Here is a 17,641-nt window from a genome sequence, read left to right on the forward strand (position 1 = left end):
TGAATCAGTATCTCAGGCTGTGGAAACCAGGCAGCACTTTGTATAAGTTCTCCAGAGGAGTCAGATGCACTATAGGGTTAAGAGCCACTCACCTACACACAACACTCCCCACCCCTTGCCAATACACATCAGGATCCAGGTGAAAGCAGCTTAAAATATAAATCAAGGTCAAGCAATTTCAAAAGAGTCATAAAAACAAAATAAAAGGTCAGCCAGGGAGTGGATGAAGAAAGGAAAGTTCTCTCACAGTTCAGGGTCTGAGGCTGCTAGAGAAGCCTGAGGGCAATAGGCTTATTTCTGTGCCACCTCCAACCTCCCCCAGAAACTTAATTAAGCCAATTAGACTCACAGTACCATTAGCCTGAGATAACTGTCCCCCAAACCTGGGCCCAGGGCAGGCTTTCACCATAGCTTTTGCTGCAAAGACAGAAATATGATGTGGTAGAAAGTGTCCTTGTTTGGCACTCATCACAGCAGATATCTAGACCTGGTCCAGCACGTACATGCTCTGTGATCTTTAGCAAGTCACTTCCCCTCTCTGAGCCCTCCCTTTCTCATCTGCCCTGCCTCTCTCACAAAAATTGGAATCCCATGAGACTGTATGTGGAAGGGCTTTGGAAAATGAAAGTACTTCTCTGAATGGTTCAGTAAGTCCATTACATCAGTGGCTACTCCTTCCTACAAGTCAGAAACATAGGCTGTCAAATCTGAATAAGTAGAGTTTTCTGGGTCCAAGGAATGTGGAGCTCTAAGATTTGCCACAGTGAGACCTGAAGGCAGCACTAGGGCTTAGTGCCTCTGCATCTATCTCTAAGCACTCAGCAAATATTTAACAAACACCCACAACTTATCCAGAGCCTATCTTCTCCGGTCCCTTGCAATTCAGAAGGAGATGCTCATTAATAGCTCAGGACTACCGGAAACACCTTCCAAAGCTACAAAACAGCCTAAATATTCATTAATGGCTTTGAAACTAACATTTAACCAGTTATATAATAATTTCCAAATTAAAAATGCCAGATTTAGCAAATAAAAATGCAGGACACTCAATTACATTTGAATTTTTCTTTTTTTGTAAGTTTGTTTATTTTGAGACAGAGAGAGCACAGGAGAGGCAGAGAGAGGAGAGAGAATCCCCTGATGTGGTGCTTGAATTCATGAACCATGAGATCGTGACCTGAGCCAAAATCAAGAGTCAGATACTTAACCGACTGAGCCACTAGGTGCCTCTTAGCTTTTAAAATATAATTGGAAATTATAATAATTTTATTTATTTTTTTGTTATTTTTTAATAGTTTATTGTCAAGTTGGTTTCCATATAACACCCAGTGCTCATCCCCACAAGTGCCCTCCTCCATGCCCATCTCCCCCCTTCCCCTCCTCCCCACCCCCATCAGCCCTCAGTTTGTTCTCAGCATCCAAGAGTCTCTCATGGTATGTCCCAACTATGGCATGAGATATACTTACACTAAGAAACCATTTATTGCTCACCAGAAAACTCAAATTTAAGTGGGTGTCCTGTATTTTACCTGGCAACTCTATTCCCAATGGACAAACAGATCAGCACTTTCTCCTACATCAGTGTGAGAGTTATAAAATCCTATTTCCTTTACTTGGTAAGAGAGTGAAGCTTTATCCTGAAATTGGACTTGCATCCTATGGAAGGCACACATATTAAAAGCAGGTTTCAAAAGAAACAGGTTAGAGCAGGGCCAGGAAACCTCAAAACTGAAAACAGAAATAGACATTCAAGCCCTGTCCTGGCCCATCTGGGCAAGGTCTCTACCCTTTGTGGTGGCCTCTACCCTTACCTCTGGGCATCTCCTTGGAGTGCTCTGTCTCAGGCCCATCCAACAGGTCCATCTGGGAGGCCTCCTCAGAGGGCACACGGCGCCAGGACCAGCTCTGGTTCCCGAGGTCGTGGAGTGGCGGGGAGTACTCCAGCTCACAGGGGAAGTCAAAGCTGCACTCCAGACCTGCAATGACAGCCAAGGTCAGTGGAGCAAACTGTCTCCCAAAAGAAACCTTCCACGCCTCCACTCCAGGAAGGTGGCCTTCATCTCATCCACAGCCCTCATTCCTCCTGGGGTGACAGTCTGTCAGTTTCACAGCTCGCTTGGCTCCATATTGCTGTAAAGAGGACTAAGAGAGAAAACAGGTGTTCTTTAACTCAGATTAAAGGAAGTATCTTCAGAGAAGGCAGGTGAAAAAAGAGCTACCAGGTAGGACCCAAAGAAGCTCTACATCCTCTATATCCTCTAACCTTGAGGTTACCTGGTGACATGAAAGGGCCTGAGGCCAAGTGGCTGGAGCCTGGCTTTGCAACCAGATAAGTCTGAATCTAAGTCTGGCTCTGCCACTTAGCAGCTGGATTAACTTCACGCAAGAAAATTAGCCCCTGTGGCCTCAAATTTCCTCACCTGTACATTGGGGATGATAAATCTACCTCTAGAGTTTGCTGTAAGAGCCAGCACCATCATGCACTTTCTGTACATATGAGCCTGTCTACAGTGGATACTCGGGAAAAAATTCTCACCATGTTCCACCCTATTTGAGAAGAGAAGGCCAAAGGAACTCAGGCCTTTACTCACAGCCCTGTCTCCCAGCCCCAGATCTACTCTTTGCCCCCCTCCAGACAAAACGGCCAAGGTTATGACAGCTAGTCTGGGCTCATTCTCTCGTGGGGAGTGGGTACAGATGGTCACTGGGTAAGGAGAGAGAGAGAAGGGAAGCAGGAAGAGGCCATGCCTTGGGACTTTTTATGACCTTTAACAAGGTTTCTTGTGACCAAACCATTTCATATTTGCCCTAATTTTTTTAAAAAAAATTAATGTTTATTTATTTTGAGAGAGAGAGAAAGAGAGAGAGAGAGAGAGAGAGAGAGACAGATTGTAAGTGGGTGAGGGACAGAGAGAGAGGGAGACACAGAATCCAAAGCAGGCTCTGTCCAAGCTATCAGCACAGAGCTCGATGCGGGGCTCAAACTCACAAACTGTGAGATCATGACCTGACCCAAAGTAAGATGCTTAACCAACTGAGCCACCCAAGCACCCCAATGTTTGCCCTACTTTTGAGATATACTTACCTTCTCCTTCCCCTTCCTAACTCAATATGTATTCCCCAAGTACTTTGTACCTAGTAGGTTCTCAATGCTCACTGATGGATAAATGGAATGTGTGCCAAAGTGCAAATTATTCATCCACCTTTGACTTCATTGTCTTCCCTCAGCCATGGGGACACGAAGAAAGGGAGAATATGATATAAAGAACAGAATACTGTACTTGGTGTCCGGGCTTGGACAGTCTCGTCTCATGTGTGGTACTTGGTGCCCTCATCTGAAAGACATGGGTTTGGACCAGATGACTAGGGAAACAAATGCCCAGTGAGACCTGGGCTCCAATGCCAGCTCTGCCACCAATTTTGCCAGTGCTGTTGAACAAGACATTACACCCCTCTGGGCCTCAAGTTCCTCAAATACAAAATGAGACTTATATTAGATGTTTTCTAAAGTTCCTTCTTGATTTGGCTTTTTCAAGATTCCTAAGTCCTGTTCTCAGAAGGGTTATAGGGAATTTGATAAATCAATCTGTGTAGTGGTGCTAATGAGTGCTAACTCCCAATTATCATTGTGTATTTTAACAGCTGCTTCTTCAGGTACTGCTACCTTGAACTCCAAGATGAGTTTGGTGTTAAAAATTTCAGAATGCTGAGGAGATGGCAGTCAATTCTACAGCAGGCAGCTGATTATCACTGCACTGTCTCTTAGTCACACACACAGGCCACTAAGCCCTGTCCCAGAGTGGGAATAATATAATTCTTGATGACTTTAGCCAAACTAAGTTTAGGTGAGGGCTGGTGGAGGGGGGAAGAATCCTTCAATTACACTTCTATTAAGTATCTTTCTACTTCTCAGCCAGCAGAGATTTATGTACCAGCTGCTCTCCGGGAGCTGCCATCTTTTTGGTCCTAAGGTTAATACTACTCGACCCTTCACAATATAGACGATTCACCTTCATAATGGAGAGCTGAAATGGGCAGGACTATAGCCTTGTTTGAGTTGACATACCATCTGCTGCCTACATATTTATCAGCTTTAAAGACTTTCTACCTGCCTCTGGGGGCTGAGCTGCTGCTCTGTCCATGAATTGGTGTCCATGAATTGTAGACTGCCTTAATCTTCAACACTTACTTGCCAGCCACCTAGTTATGATTGCAGAATGCAAGGAGAAAGCTGGTCCAACATTGTGTATTTTGTAGCATAAAAATTATCTTTATAATGAAAAGTGTAGCCACTAATCTTGGATTTTCTGAAGAGGGTAAGAAAGATACTAACAAACCATACTAACAAACGATCCAGTCAAAAGATGGGAGAGAAAGGTACTGGCCATTCCCATCCCATACAGACAACGATTGGTGACTCTCCCAGAGCTTCCTCTTTTGTGGCCCATCCTCTATCTTGATTTTTCTTTTCCAGTTGAAGTCATTCTATTTCTATTTGGAACAAAGGGGTGGCATGCAAGGTCAGATACTGCCTGGTGCATATTAAACAAATAGACAACAGAATATACAATCCTAGCATCAAGCATCATCCGTCCTGGGATCTTTAACTCTGAAGAGTCAGAGAACTGGCTGTGTTTGGACCAAACTCTGCCTAGTGAAACAAGTTCAGCCCATGCTCCAATTATCAAATCGGTTCATTTTGAAATTCTTGCTCCAAGGCAGCCTCCCTTTAGCTGTCAAAGCTGCTTTGGCTTTAAACAGAAAAAAGGTTAACATTACTGTTCATTTTGGGTGAAACTGAATTGGCTTTTTCACATTCTAATTTAATTTCTCATAAAATATCAAGACAGGTTTCTTTCTCCCGCACTAGCCTCAGTGCCTTCCTAGGAATAACGCCTGGACTCGTTTCTAAAAACACCAGGATAAGGAACATTTTCCTTGGGTCTTTTCTAAAGTTGTAGACCTAGGGTGCTTCTTGTATCTCTCTCCCTAACCCTCCTCTGACCCAGTCCTGGTTGGATAGGGACTATACAGTATGTTTTACAGATAGGACTCAGAGGGATCAAGGGTTTCAGTGAAGTGTTTAGCCTTAAGCAATTCAATGGCAGAGGCAGGTCAACACCCAAGGGAAGGCTTGAGAAATAACATTCACTGAGTCCTAGCTGTCTACCAGAGACTATATGAAGTCTTTTTTTTATTTTTTCTGTGTCACTGTTTTTCTGATATCACTGTATTTAATCTACAGAAAAGCACTGAGAAGAGTAGATGGTATCGTCTCTCTACAGGTTAGGAAACAGAGGTTTAGAAAGTTTACTCTACTTGCCTAAAGATCAAAGGATCACCCTAAGGCAGAACTGGAATGTGACCTAGGGCTAGATAATGATGATTGAGATATTTTTCATCATACCTCCACAGTTTCAAAATCTCAATCCAGGGCCAACAGAGTAAATTAAATAATATATGAGAAACCTGGGAAGTGTTGTATTTTGGTTATTATTTGACCCAAAGTCTACAACTTCTTCATATCTGCAAAGGCTTGTCCTTTACCCTCAGGGAACAGATTTGTATTTCCTCTGTGTCAGGCCCATTTTGCAAAGCGACTGTGACCTTCAAAATATTCCAGAGATCTCAGGGCACCTAGGTGGCTCAGTCAGTTAGGCATCTGACTTGAGCTCAGCTCATGATCTCATGGTCCATGAGTTCAAGCCCTGCATTGGGTTCTGTATTAATAGCTCAGAGCCTGGAGCCTGCTTTGGATTCTGTGTCTCCCTCTCTCCCTCTGCCCCTCCTCTCTCTCAAAAATAAATAAACATTAAAAAATTTTCAAAACAATCCAGAGATCTCAAATTTATTTTACCTATCAGGACCCAGGAGAATCTAACCATCGAAAAATAGCAATGAGAAAAAGACATAATTTCCAGTACCTGGTGATCATTGCTACTCACTTTCATGTTACTTCCATTGTAACAAAAATACTAAAGTAATGGAATCTTCTGGAAACAGTTCCCCTGCTGAGATGGTGTCAAGTGCTGTGAAGGGAAAGGTCTTGGTAGAGAAGTGAGGATGGTTCCAGGCCTGGTCCTGCATAGAGCAGCTGAGAGACCTCAATAGGTTCACTCACCTCTCTATGCCTAGTTTTCTACCTTTGAAAAATGAAACAAATGGAGCACATACCTTCTACAGTGCCTTCCATCTCTGAAGGGTGGTGATTCTATAAGGCCCGCACAACCAAACCTACAGGCCATCAGTCACTCTCACTCTGCCTACCTCTAAGTGAGGGCTTGTTGTCATCCCTGGAAGCAGATTCCCCATGAAATGAGGCTGAAAGTGCATCTCACTCAATGAGAACTTGGTTTACTTCAAGATCCCCAGAGAATTAAGAAGAAAATCTCATGTTTTACAGTGACTGTTCTTGGGTGTGTAAGTGTGAATGTGAGTGTGTGTATGTGCATATGTATGATCTGAAGCCTTCCAGAGTATGAGTCACATCTCAAAAATTGAATTCATTGACAGTTGGCTTTAAGGCACTGTTGTAGTACAAAAGGCAGCCATTCAGAAGAATGGTACAGAAGTGGATCAGAAAACCCTGTGGTGGCCCTGCCCAGAGAGATGCCCAGTTCCCCTTTCAAATGCCCTCAGCTCTAGAGGAGTTGACAATGATCGCACACTGAGTGTGAGGGAGGAAATCTAGCCTCTAGAAGTGTGTGAGCCTACCCAAGCAGCCATGCCAAGGCCCATGCCTAGAAGACCACCTTGGCTAATCAGTAGAGATCCAGGCTGAGCTGCGTGAGGAGATTCCGTAAAGTTCCAGGCACCATCCACAACACCACATAAAGGTAGTCCCCTTGGGTGAGCTTAGAAAGTCCAACAGTCCTTTGTAGATTGACCCAAGTCTCCAAAACACTCCTTGGAATCAAGGCCTTTTCTGTTTCCTCGATCCTGACCCTGGAAACCCAGAGACCTCCCACTAGTTTCCTCAGTCACCTTGAGTCGATTTCAAGTGATGAAACCAGCAGCCTCTAGTTTTTTAAACTTTCATTCCAAGACTGGCTGGTTTCCAGGATCCTTCAGAGCAGCTGTCATGGGGCAGGTCCACAGGAACCCACTGGCTGATGTCTCTCAATGACAGCCCACCATGAGCTTTAGAAACAAATATTGTAGAGTGAAAAGTGAAAACTAATTAAAAAAGAGAACACCATGTTTGTCAATCCTATGACAACTCACCTTCTTTACTTTTTTTCTCTTATTAGGAGAGTGTCAGAAATCAAGCTTGGGGTTGGACTTATGTTCTTGGCTCTGGTGTTCTTATGTTCACTGGCTCTATGTGTTTATAGAGAAAGCCTGAGGAGAGGACCCCTGTGAAGGCCTGTGGGAAGTATTTTCATAATTGTCTACATTTACTGCGGGCTTCCTGTGTTCAGACACAGTATGCCAGGCACCTTACATCATTATCTTATTTGGTCCCTATGAAGTAGGCAGGATTCTTAACCCCATTTAGCAGATAAAGACACTGGGCTTAGAGAAATGAAGTGACATCTGAGTTAGACATGAAGTGATTGAGTGGGTTGTGGGCTTTCACTGACCTGCTTCCTTTATGGGACCCTGAGGCCTTGAGGTCAGTATCTCACAAACCGGCAATTGTGAATTGAAAAGGCAGCAGCAATAGAGCTGCCCTCATTCAGAGGCACAGACACCAATAAGAGTCAAGACCTACATTGAGGCAGGCCAGGAACCGGACCCATGGAGAAAGAGGCAGGGCCCAGACAGAGGCAGGACAAGAGCTGGAGCATCTGAGCTGACCTTGAAGGAGACAAAACTGGGAGGTCTAGGAGAGGACTGAGTCAGAGTACACATTTCTAAGATCCAAGTCTTAACCCCCATGGATGTGTTGACTAAGGAAGCCAAGAGTACACATGCAGTAAGGCCCAAAGTGCCTTGGGCTCAAAGTGCCCCATCTAGGTTTTCTAACATGTTCTGGGATATCTGATGTATTTCTTAGATAGGGCTAGGGGTCACAGTTGAAGGAACTAAGGGTGGTATGGGCAAGGTTTCTATGGCCATCAGGGGCCCATGAGAGAATTCACTCAACTGGATAGTCAGCCATGGAATCTGCATCTGAAAACAGAGAATTATCCAGTTTTGGGGGCATCTGGGTGGCTAAGTTGGTTAGGCTTCCAACTTCAGCTTAGGTCATGATCTCACAGTTCATGAGTTTGAGCCCTGCATCAGGCTCTCTGCTGACATTTCAGAGCAAGGAGCCTGCTTCGGATCCTCTGTCTCCCTTTCTCTCCATCTCTCTTTCTCTCTCAAAAATAAATAAACATTAACAAAATTACCAAGTTATCTGCTAGTTTAAAAAATAGTAGCATGATTGTGATTTTATCTCAGGATTCCTGTTTGCCAGGATGCAGATGGCCTTGAGATTGGTTCTGATGTTCCTCACTTATTGAATGGTGGTCTCTGTGGTCCCATATAGCCCTATAATCTTCTTCTATAAATCTATGCCCATATGTCTTATTCATTAAGTGACCTTAATATTATCAGGTTTGTTTCTCAGGGAAAGAGCACAAGACCTGAGATTTGATTCCAGTTACACCACCTGCCAGATGGGCAGTACTAAGGCATTCTCTCCCTCTCTCTCTGAGCATTGGTCATCTCAGTGATTGGACTAACTTCCCAGAACTGCTAGAAGGATTCAATGAAATGATGCATGTGCTTGGAATGGAGAAATTCCCAATGAATATTAGCTGATGCAGCATTTGCACAACCATGCCCTTTCTGAATAGTTTCTTGTTTACCATGAGAAATAGTATTTCTATGAGCCATTTTAACTGATGGCAGATGACCATTTCCTTGGTATTATGTTGTCCCACATGAAGGTTGGCATGTCTACCTTTAGGTGATATTCACAGAGTTAAAGGCTATTAGAGCTTGAAATGACATTTGAGGTCAACTGCTACTCCCATTGGACAGGTGATAAAAACCAAGAGCCAGGCAAGGCGAAAGACTACCCCAGGATCATGTGGTCAGTCACACAGTGACTTCCTGGCTGTGGAGGCCTTTTCAAATGCCATCCTCTCTGGATAGCTCCAGAATGAACATTAGTTACTGAATCACTAGCTCTCACTTCCTCAGGCTTGGCTTACTGGCACATTTAAGCTGAGGCTAGACTGCTTCAGAGACGGCATATACAAATGACAGTGTGTCCCTAACAAGTCTGATTTGTGTATTCAACAAAGAATCACATGAAGCATCATGCACATATGGAAGTTCTCTTGCAGGTGGTCTTCAGAGGTCATGTAATAGAGCTTCATGTTTGAGGCTGAGGTTCATTTATATATAAGAGACCAGCATTCTCAAAACACTGGCCGTCCCTAAGGATTGTACCCAGCTCAAGGGAGGTCCCTTGGCTGCCAGCAAGCCTGAGGAACAAGGCAGAGTCATCTCCTTTTCTCAAGGTATTCTCCAGAACTTCTCAATCATTGAGCTTCTGGGTGATTACAGACTTTTGGGGCCATCTGTCATGAATAAACTGAAGTCTAGAGATATTATGGATACAAATGGGTGAGTTGCAAAATTGGTACTAAAATCTGGTTTCTAGCCCTGTGGCGTGTACTATTATTATTCTAAGCTATAATAATAATAATACCTTAAACAATTAGGACAATTCTCAAAACTCTAGACTGTTTTTCTGGAACAAGCTAGCAAAATCACATATGGCTAGGTTTCAAATATCTCCCAGTGATTCGATGGCTCAAGTCACTTCCAATAAACCTTTCTGGCTTCTCTCATCCTAGATGTGCTCTTCTGCCAACAAGCTGCTTTTTGATGGCTGCTGGAAGCTCCATGCTAGAGAGTAGGTCTGTGCATAGGCCAGAAGCTATGATAAGAACAAAGGGAGGAAAGGCAGTGGGAGTGAAAGAAAAAGATCACTAGAGAATTCTTGGAAATTTCCAAGCTCTGGTCTAATCGGCCTTGTGCTTTCGGGCAATTCATTTAACCACCTGAGTCTTGGTTTCCTCATGTGTGAATATGAGAGATTTATCACAATAATGATGCTGATAAAAATAATAATACCTGCAGTGATGACCAAATAAGGTCATGCATGTGGACATGCTTTATAGTTATAAAGTGCTATATATGCATACCTTATCACCTTTGTCACCTGTGCCTCAGATTTACCACCAGAAACCTAGAAATGAGCTGGACTGACTTGACCTCTGAGGACCCAGGAAGATACTGACTAAAACACGTATCTTCCTATCTTGCTCTGTTTTATATCAAAACTTCAGGGGGTACTAAGGTGTCTGGGGAATATTTAGGAACTAGAGGCTGCATGGGATCAGACTGTTCAAAGTAAAAGCCTGGCTCAGTCACTTTACTAGCTGCATATCTGGGGACAAATTATTTAGTCTCTCTGCACCTCAATTCTTTCATCTGTAAAATGAGGATTAAAGCAGGGACCACCTCAGGGAATTGTGAGAGGATTCAATGCAATACACATACCAAGCACCCAGTGTGGCAGTGACTTGAACATTACTTGTCATTAAACTTGGCAGTCATTGCTGTTGCTCCTCAGGTGTCTCTAGGGGCCAGTCACAGCAGAGGGGAGTTAGACAGGTCCATGTCCAACACTCAAGGCAGAAAGCTTTGACTGTGTCACACCTTGTGGAAACTCCTTACTCAATCTTTGCTTTTGAACACACTGATCCAGCTTCCCTTTTGAAAGTGGAGTCACACTAGACTTTGAATAAGAGGAGCTGCATTCTAGCCCCGGCTCTGTGGTGTAACTGCAGGCAAATCATTTAACCTCTCTAGGCGTCAGTGTGTTCATCTGAAAACTGAAGAGGTGGGATAAAATGATTCTCAGGTCTCTTCCATCTCTACCATTTTAAGACCAATTTCCCTTTTTGGGCAGATGCCAAGACAAGCTCTCTAACTTGGCTCTAACAGCTGGTCAGCAGAATCTCAAGAGTCCTGACTCCCAGCCCTGGCTTGGATGATTAGGTGCTTTGACTCCTTATTGCTGGGTTATCTCCTAAAGGGGCACTTGGCCCACCAGTTACCTTTGGTATTAATCTACCAGCTGCCACCAACATCTGGTCACTTACTTCATAAGACTAAGTAGCAAACCTAGCCCCTTGCCTGCCTCCCGCTCACAACTACTATTCATTTGTCATGGGGCCTCACAACTGAAATCATTCACTTCCTTCCCACCAGCTCACTCCCTGGAATGCATCTGGGAACCAATCACCCAATTCAAGACATCTGTTTAGCTCACTTATAATCAAGCTGCAGCAAAGAAGGGCCAAGTCTCCTTCAATCAATCAATTATATAAACACAGAGTCAAAAGACAGCCTCAAGGAGGGTGGATGTGCAAGCATGCCTAGGATGGTGGGAGATATGCACAGAAAGCCCAATTCTCATTTCTCTTATCTGTGGCCAGTGCAATGTTACAGATAAAAGAAATGAGACTCCGCTCTTCATCCCAGAACAGAAAATTGAAACTAATTAAAATCCCAGACAGTCTGAAATTAGTGAGCCCGGCCTCCTCGTTTTACAGATGGGAAAACCAAGGCTCAGGAGGGTCATGTAACTTGGCCAAAGTGGCAGAGCCTAGGGTATGGAGAAGTAAGATAACTGAGACCAGGACCCAGATTGGACTTCCAGTCCAGTCCTTTCCCTGTGATTTCCAGGAGCATCTCTAACAAAATGAGGCAGACCTCACAGAGCATGGTGAAAACCTTAATAGTTTGTACACTGCTCAGCATGACATTCATAAATTGGGATCATACCTAAAATTAGAAGGTTGGAGAAGAGTTCTGAGAGCAATATGGCATCTATGGTAACCAGAGAAGGCTGATGGTCATCACAGGTGTCAAGTTCAGAACATGAAAAATAACCTTTCCCACTTTTCTGGTCTCTAATGGTGAGGATTTGCTGGATATTGCAGGTTACCACGGGGCTCCCCCCTGATGCCAGTCTCAAAACACAGATACCAGGCTGCCCTACCACAGACCCTATGTCCTTCAGAGACTCCCCGTCCAGGGCAGGGAGATGGACCTCTCACACCTAACTCACAGTTGGCAGACATGTTAAGGCCATGAGGACACAGAACAAGAAGGATTTTCTGCCTGGGAAGACCTGAGGCTCATGGAGGAGACAATTTGGGGGCTGAATCTTGAAGAATGAGAAGACTTTGACATGGTATAGGTTTAAGCTAGGAAGTTTATTAAGAACAGATAAAGGAATAAGGTTACTCCAGGCAGGTGGGGAACTAGTACTGCTTATTCTTGTGTACTTGTATGAATTTTGAGGCTGGCCTACATAGAATTAAATTCCCACATGGAGAGTATAGTGGTTAAACATAAAGTGCTTTTGGACTCTAGAGGGCAAAACCAGGGACTTTAAGAGTTTTAAGAACAACCTTATAGCAAAGTAGAGCCTGACTACCAAGATGCAGGCTATTGATCTCTCACTGGAATGGCTTCACTCCTCTTCCAAAGGTGAATCATCTATGCTCCAGCATCTGGAAACCTGTCTTCACAGAACTTACAGAAATGCTATCAATTAGGAATCATGACCATTCACATTTTTCAGATGACAAACAGAATCAGGAAGTGGTTTACTGGATGAAGGTAATAAGATTCATAGGAATCTGAGCTGGAAATTAATTTCACATCTCAGATCCCAATGTGAGTTTCTTCCCCACCATTCTGTGCTTTGCTTTCAGACAGAGAGGCTGACAGACATCTTGCTTGGATGTTACAGAGGACATTGACATAGGAAACAAGGAGGTGAATGGAAGACCTGTGGTTTCCAAATCTAGTCCTACTGTTCCTGGACCCCAGATCTTGTCTTTAATAAGCTCTCCATGTGATGGTGATGTAACCAGACTGGGTCTGGCCAAGGGTCCATCCACACCAGGATGGTATTGGCCCTATACAGATGCAACCCTTAGGACATCATGAACCTGCTGGATTTATGGAGACTCAGGGAATTAAAGTGATGAGATGGATAAAGCAACATATGAGAGTTATGTGTGAGGAAATGCTTTGCAGCCCACGTACTGAGAAAATATGAACCATCACTCATGCGTCTGCTGCTCTGGAAGGGTTAGAGGTGGGCTCTTCCAAACAGATGACCTGGATTTGAATCTCAGCTTTGCCACTAGCTCTGGGCAGATTGCTGACCTCTCTCTGGGCCTGGTGTACTCATCTGTAAGATGAGGCTATTTGACTAGACCACTCTGGGCCCTAACAGCTCACAATTTCTAACAAACCAAATTATTCTAGGCATCTACTCAAGTGGATTGGGTAAAGTCCCATTAATCTGAGGTCTCTTCTGGCATAAATGTTTGCATCTGAGGTTGCTCTTGACAAAACATTACATTTTAAGAGGATTTCCTCTCATTTTTCTCATTCTTGATCAGTCATTTTCCTGCATATGTTTTGGACACATATCCTTCTGAGCTGGTTAGGAATGCTCTGTATACAATATCTCAGATGTCCCAAAGCTGTCAAAACAAAAAATTCCTCAGTTCACTCATGTCTGCTGAATATGCTTTTTTAGATTGAGTAGAGAATAAAATAAGCCTGCCCAAAGTAGTTAATGTCATAGCTTTTAATTCTAAACCAAAGGAACATGTCTTTCCTGAAACCAGTTAATATGGCTTTAGGAATAAGAGGGCTGTGGGAACATCCTTACCCTTTACAGGGATCCTCAGGGACTGAAAAGCTCTGAGTTGGGAATGGAGAGATCCAAGAAAATTCCTGGTTTGGCCGTGGACTGTTCAGCAAATACTGCTATTTCATCTAGTGTATATTTATCAAGAGCTAAACTGAATACCGAACAGTGGATTAATCACTGGAAATGCATAAGAGAACAAAATGTAGATTTCTTGAACTCTAAGAGCTTACAGTTTCAGAATCATGATGACTCAGGGCCACAGATAACTTCAGATATGTCTCACTGAAAAATGTGACATCAGAAATATGAAGTACTGCAGAAGAACATTACACAACTTTCCTTGGTGAGAAAACAGGGACAAAGTGAGGTCTACAACCTCACGGGCTATTCTAATTTGGGGTTAATGTGATCACCAGTGCTGGGTGGTAATAATTATTATATGGTTTCCAAAAAGAAGCTCTTTTTATCCAACAGATATACTAAGTCTTTGCTAAAACTGAGAAGTCTTATTTCCCATGCAAACCTTCCTATCAGGTTTGATACATCATCAGACCCAGGGGTACTGCACACATATACAAAACAATCATACAACAAGTATTTAAGAAGCACCTTTTGTATGCATATTTGGGACTGTCTTGGACCTATGATAAAAGTGAACTAGGGCAGAATCTCTATGAGGGGCAGGGGCAAAGAGCTTGGCAAATTGTGGACACTCACTGGATGAGTAAATATATAATAGTATAGATAGATAAATAGGTACATACATAGTATACACACACACACGTAACTGGATAATAGATTAAGAGTGACTTTTATAATCTTTTTTGCCTTCCAGTTGGGTAAATTAGATTCATCCATGATTGCTTTATCAGCTGACTTGATTTACTTGGGCCATAAAAGGGTTGAAATACAACCCTCGTCAGAAAGTTATTTGATTGAAAAGAAGCATTAGAGAAGCCCTAGGTTTTGTGATGATGGGCATCTTCCAATAGAGTTTCTTGGAGAATTTGGGATGTTCAAGAAATAACCATTCCCTGTAGAAGTCAGAATCTTATCAGATTTCGAGAGGGAGGATTATACCAACCCAATGTTATCAAAAAGTTCCATCAATTTTTCCATTAAAAAATTCCAAAGAGAAAGAGACATCAGCATAGTGTGGGTACTCAGCGAAAGCACTGAGGTGGAAGCAGGGACTCAGCTGGACCTGACAAGCTGGAGAAGGCAGGCTCTAGGGAGACAGGTTCAAGGGAAGGAAAAACAAAGTTGGGGACAAAATGGAATGAGAAAATAGGAAACAGGAGGAAGGAAGAATGTAAAACATAAGAGTATTTACTGGGGCGAAAAAAGGCTCTTAACAGTCCTTGTTCCACTTTATCTCTAGGTGGCTTCAACACTGCCGATTATTTCCGTATCTAAAATTCATTACTGCCTTGGCTTGTCTGACTATACCATTTCTTATGTCTCCTCCTACATTTCTTATTTCTCCATTTCTGTGTGTCAAGCTTCTCTTCTTCTGCTTACTTCTTAGATACAACATCCTGGACCTTCATCCTCTGATCACTAGCTTCAGCTACAACCTCTATGCTAACGACTCTCTATCTCACCTCTCCCCAAAGCCAAGACCTAGATTTACAACTCTCTCCCTGTTGTCTTCACCTGGATGTCCCTGAAGACATTCAAATATAACTTGCTCAGCATAGTTCTCTCCACCTACCTTCTCCTCTCTGAATATCTTGGTCATCATTTCTCCTTGTCAACTGTTTCTCTTCCTCCCTGTTTCAGTTAACACAATGTGCATCTACTCAATTACCCAAGCAGGATCTCCTGGATAGACAACGAAGTCATGTGTAATTTATAGCCCGAATCGGTCCCAGACTCCCATCCTGCCATTCCTTTTCCAACTCATGCTTCTCAAGGAGGATCATTCTAAATCCTGAGTACATCTGGAAGTAACTGTTTCTCCAGGCACATCACTGCTGCTTCCTCTAAGGTCCTCCACATCCTGTGTTATTGAGCTTGACCTGTTCCTGAACATGCCTTTGCACATTCCTTCCCTCTGCCTGGAATGCCCTTCTCATTGGTCTCAGGGTCCAAAGCCCAACAAAGCTGTCTCCATATCCAGAACATATAACTTCCTAAGTCTGCCATAGAACTGGCTGTCTCTCCCTACGTTTCAGTGAGCTTTGAACATGCCTCTGTTTCTTCACCTGTCATAGCGTGGCCATGCTTGCCTCTTCCTTGACCATTCTTGAGGGAAGGGAGTGTCTTATATGTCTTTATCACTGTTAAGCCTATCACAGTTGGTATTCCAAGTTTGTTTATACCCATTCTCCCATTCTATGTGGCATCAGAGACACATGAAGGAGGGAAATGATGTAGGCAGGTAGGGATACAGAAACAATGTTCAGTGGGGAGGCCACAATTAGACTGTGTATCAGGGAACCACCTGCCCAGGTAGGACTCCTAAGACCACACTAGCAGGAGAAAGAACACACTGACAGGAGACCAGACAGGCCTGAGTGATCCTTCCCACATTTGTCTCTCTGTCTGTCTTTCTCTCTGTGCATCTCCATCTTTGTTCTCTCATCTGTTTCTTTCTTTCCCTTTTGTCAATACCTTTCCCCATGTCTGTGACAATAGCTTTAAATGGCTGTCTTTTAACTTGCTTTTCTTGCCTTTGTGTCAGTTGGTCAATCTGTCTTTTATCTTTTAATCTGCCTTGTTTCTTTTCTGCTTCTCTTTACCCAATCTGCCACTAATATAGAGCTACATTTTTGGTGTTTATGGAGTGGATGTTCATTTTAAAGGTAAGGGATATGATCAAGTGGGGTGTTTTAAAAAGGCGAAAGATTTATGCGATCTGAAGAGAAACCAGGGTATTCAAGTGGGGTGTTTTAAACAAGTCTTTCCTTGAAACATCTAAGCCATCTGCTGGTTATTTAATTTTCATGGAGAGGGTTCATTGGTCCCTAGCAGGTCAGCAGTCCTCAGGGTGAGAAACATACCCTGCTCTTGGTTTTATATAACCGCCAGCATTGCTGTGCCCCATGGGACTCAGTCTTTTTGGTGACTGCATTCACAGGCCCTGTACTCACCATGTTATAGATTAAAATACAAGAACACAGACTAGGAAAGAACTTGACTTCCCAGTTCAATGGAGCAGGGTGGAAAGAGAACACAAAAAGTCCTGGCCTGTCAGGGCAGAGGAATTGGTAAGAAAGCTTTCAGCCCTGACAGTGGCCCACAAGGGAACTTTTCACTAACACCAGGCACTTGGGGGTGGAATAACTGATCACGTCCAGCCACATTAAATATGTAATTTCAGAAATGTGATGAAGCTGACTTCCTGCCAGAGCTATGAAGCAAATCCCGTAAGGGGTTTGCGGGCTTTTTGTTTTCCATTTTCAGTTCTGTAGTAGGTTGATTTTTTTTTTTTTTTTTTGAGAGAGAGATGTTTAATTTACCCAGACTTTTCAATCAAAGAAATTGATACATTAACAGGATCAGTGATGGTGGTAGTGGCAGCAGGGAAAGTAATTAAAAAGTCTAATTTTTCTTTCTTTCCAATAGCACCAGACCTTAAATTGGATGGGTCCCCATGGGCTTAAAGCACACAAAGTTGTAATAGAACTTTTATTTAAAGTCCAACAATGGCTTTGTGGTACCCTGATGTTGGGTGTTAGGAGGAATCTTTCTTTTCTAGGAATCAATGTTCTGGACATTGGAGGATTAGAGGGGCAAAGGACTGTATTACTTTATCAGGGCTGTCAAAACAAAGTACAGCAAACTGGGTGACTTAAAATAATAGTAACTGAAAATCAAAACCACACTGAGATACCACCTCACGCCAGTCAGAGTGGCTAAAATGAACAAATCAGAGAACTCTAGATGCTGGCGAGGATGTGGAGAAACGGGCACCCTTCTACATTGTTGGTGGGAATGTAAACTGGT

At 43.2% G+C, this 17,641-nt stretch overlaps 1 protein-coding gene across 1 annotated transcript in view; it reads right to left on the reverse strand.

Moving 5' to 3' along the window:
* The window catches only part of ALK (ALK receptor tyrosine kinase), a 671,693-nt gene that overhangs the window by 454,434 nt on the left and 199,618 nt on the right, over positions 1–17,641 (reverse strand). The window contains exon 3 of the mRNA XM_039238463.1: positions 1,812–1,976. Within this exon, the coding sequence (XP_039094394.1) occupies positions 1,812–1,976 (165 nt within the window). The remainder of the gene's footprint in view (positions 1–1,811; positions 1,977–17,641) is intronic.

Source organism: Hyaena hyaena, unplaced genomic scaffold (genome assembly GCF_003009895.1).
Source record: "Hyaena hyaena isolate Hyena2069 unplaced genomic scaffold, ASM300989v1 scaffold_140, whole genome shotgun sequence".
NCBI classification, from domain to species: Eukaryota; Metazoa; Chordata; class Mammalia; order Carnivora; family Hyaenidae; genus Hyaena; species Hyaena hyaena.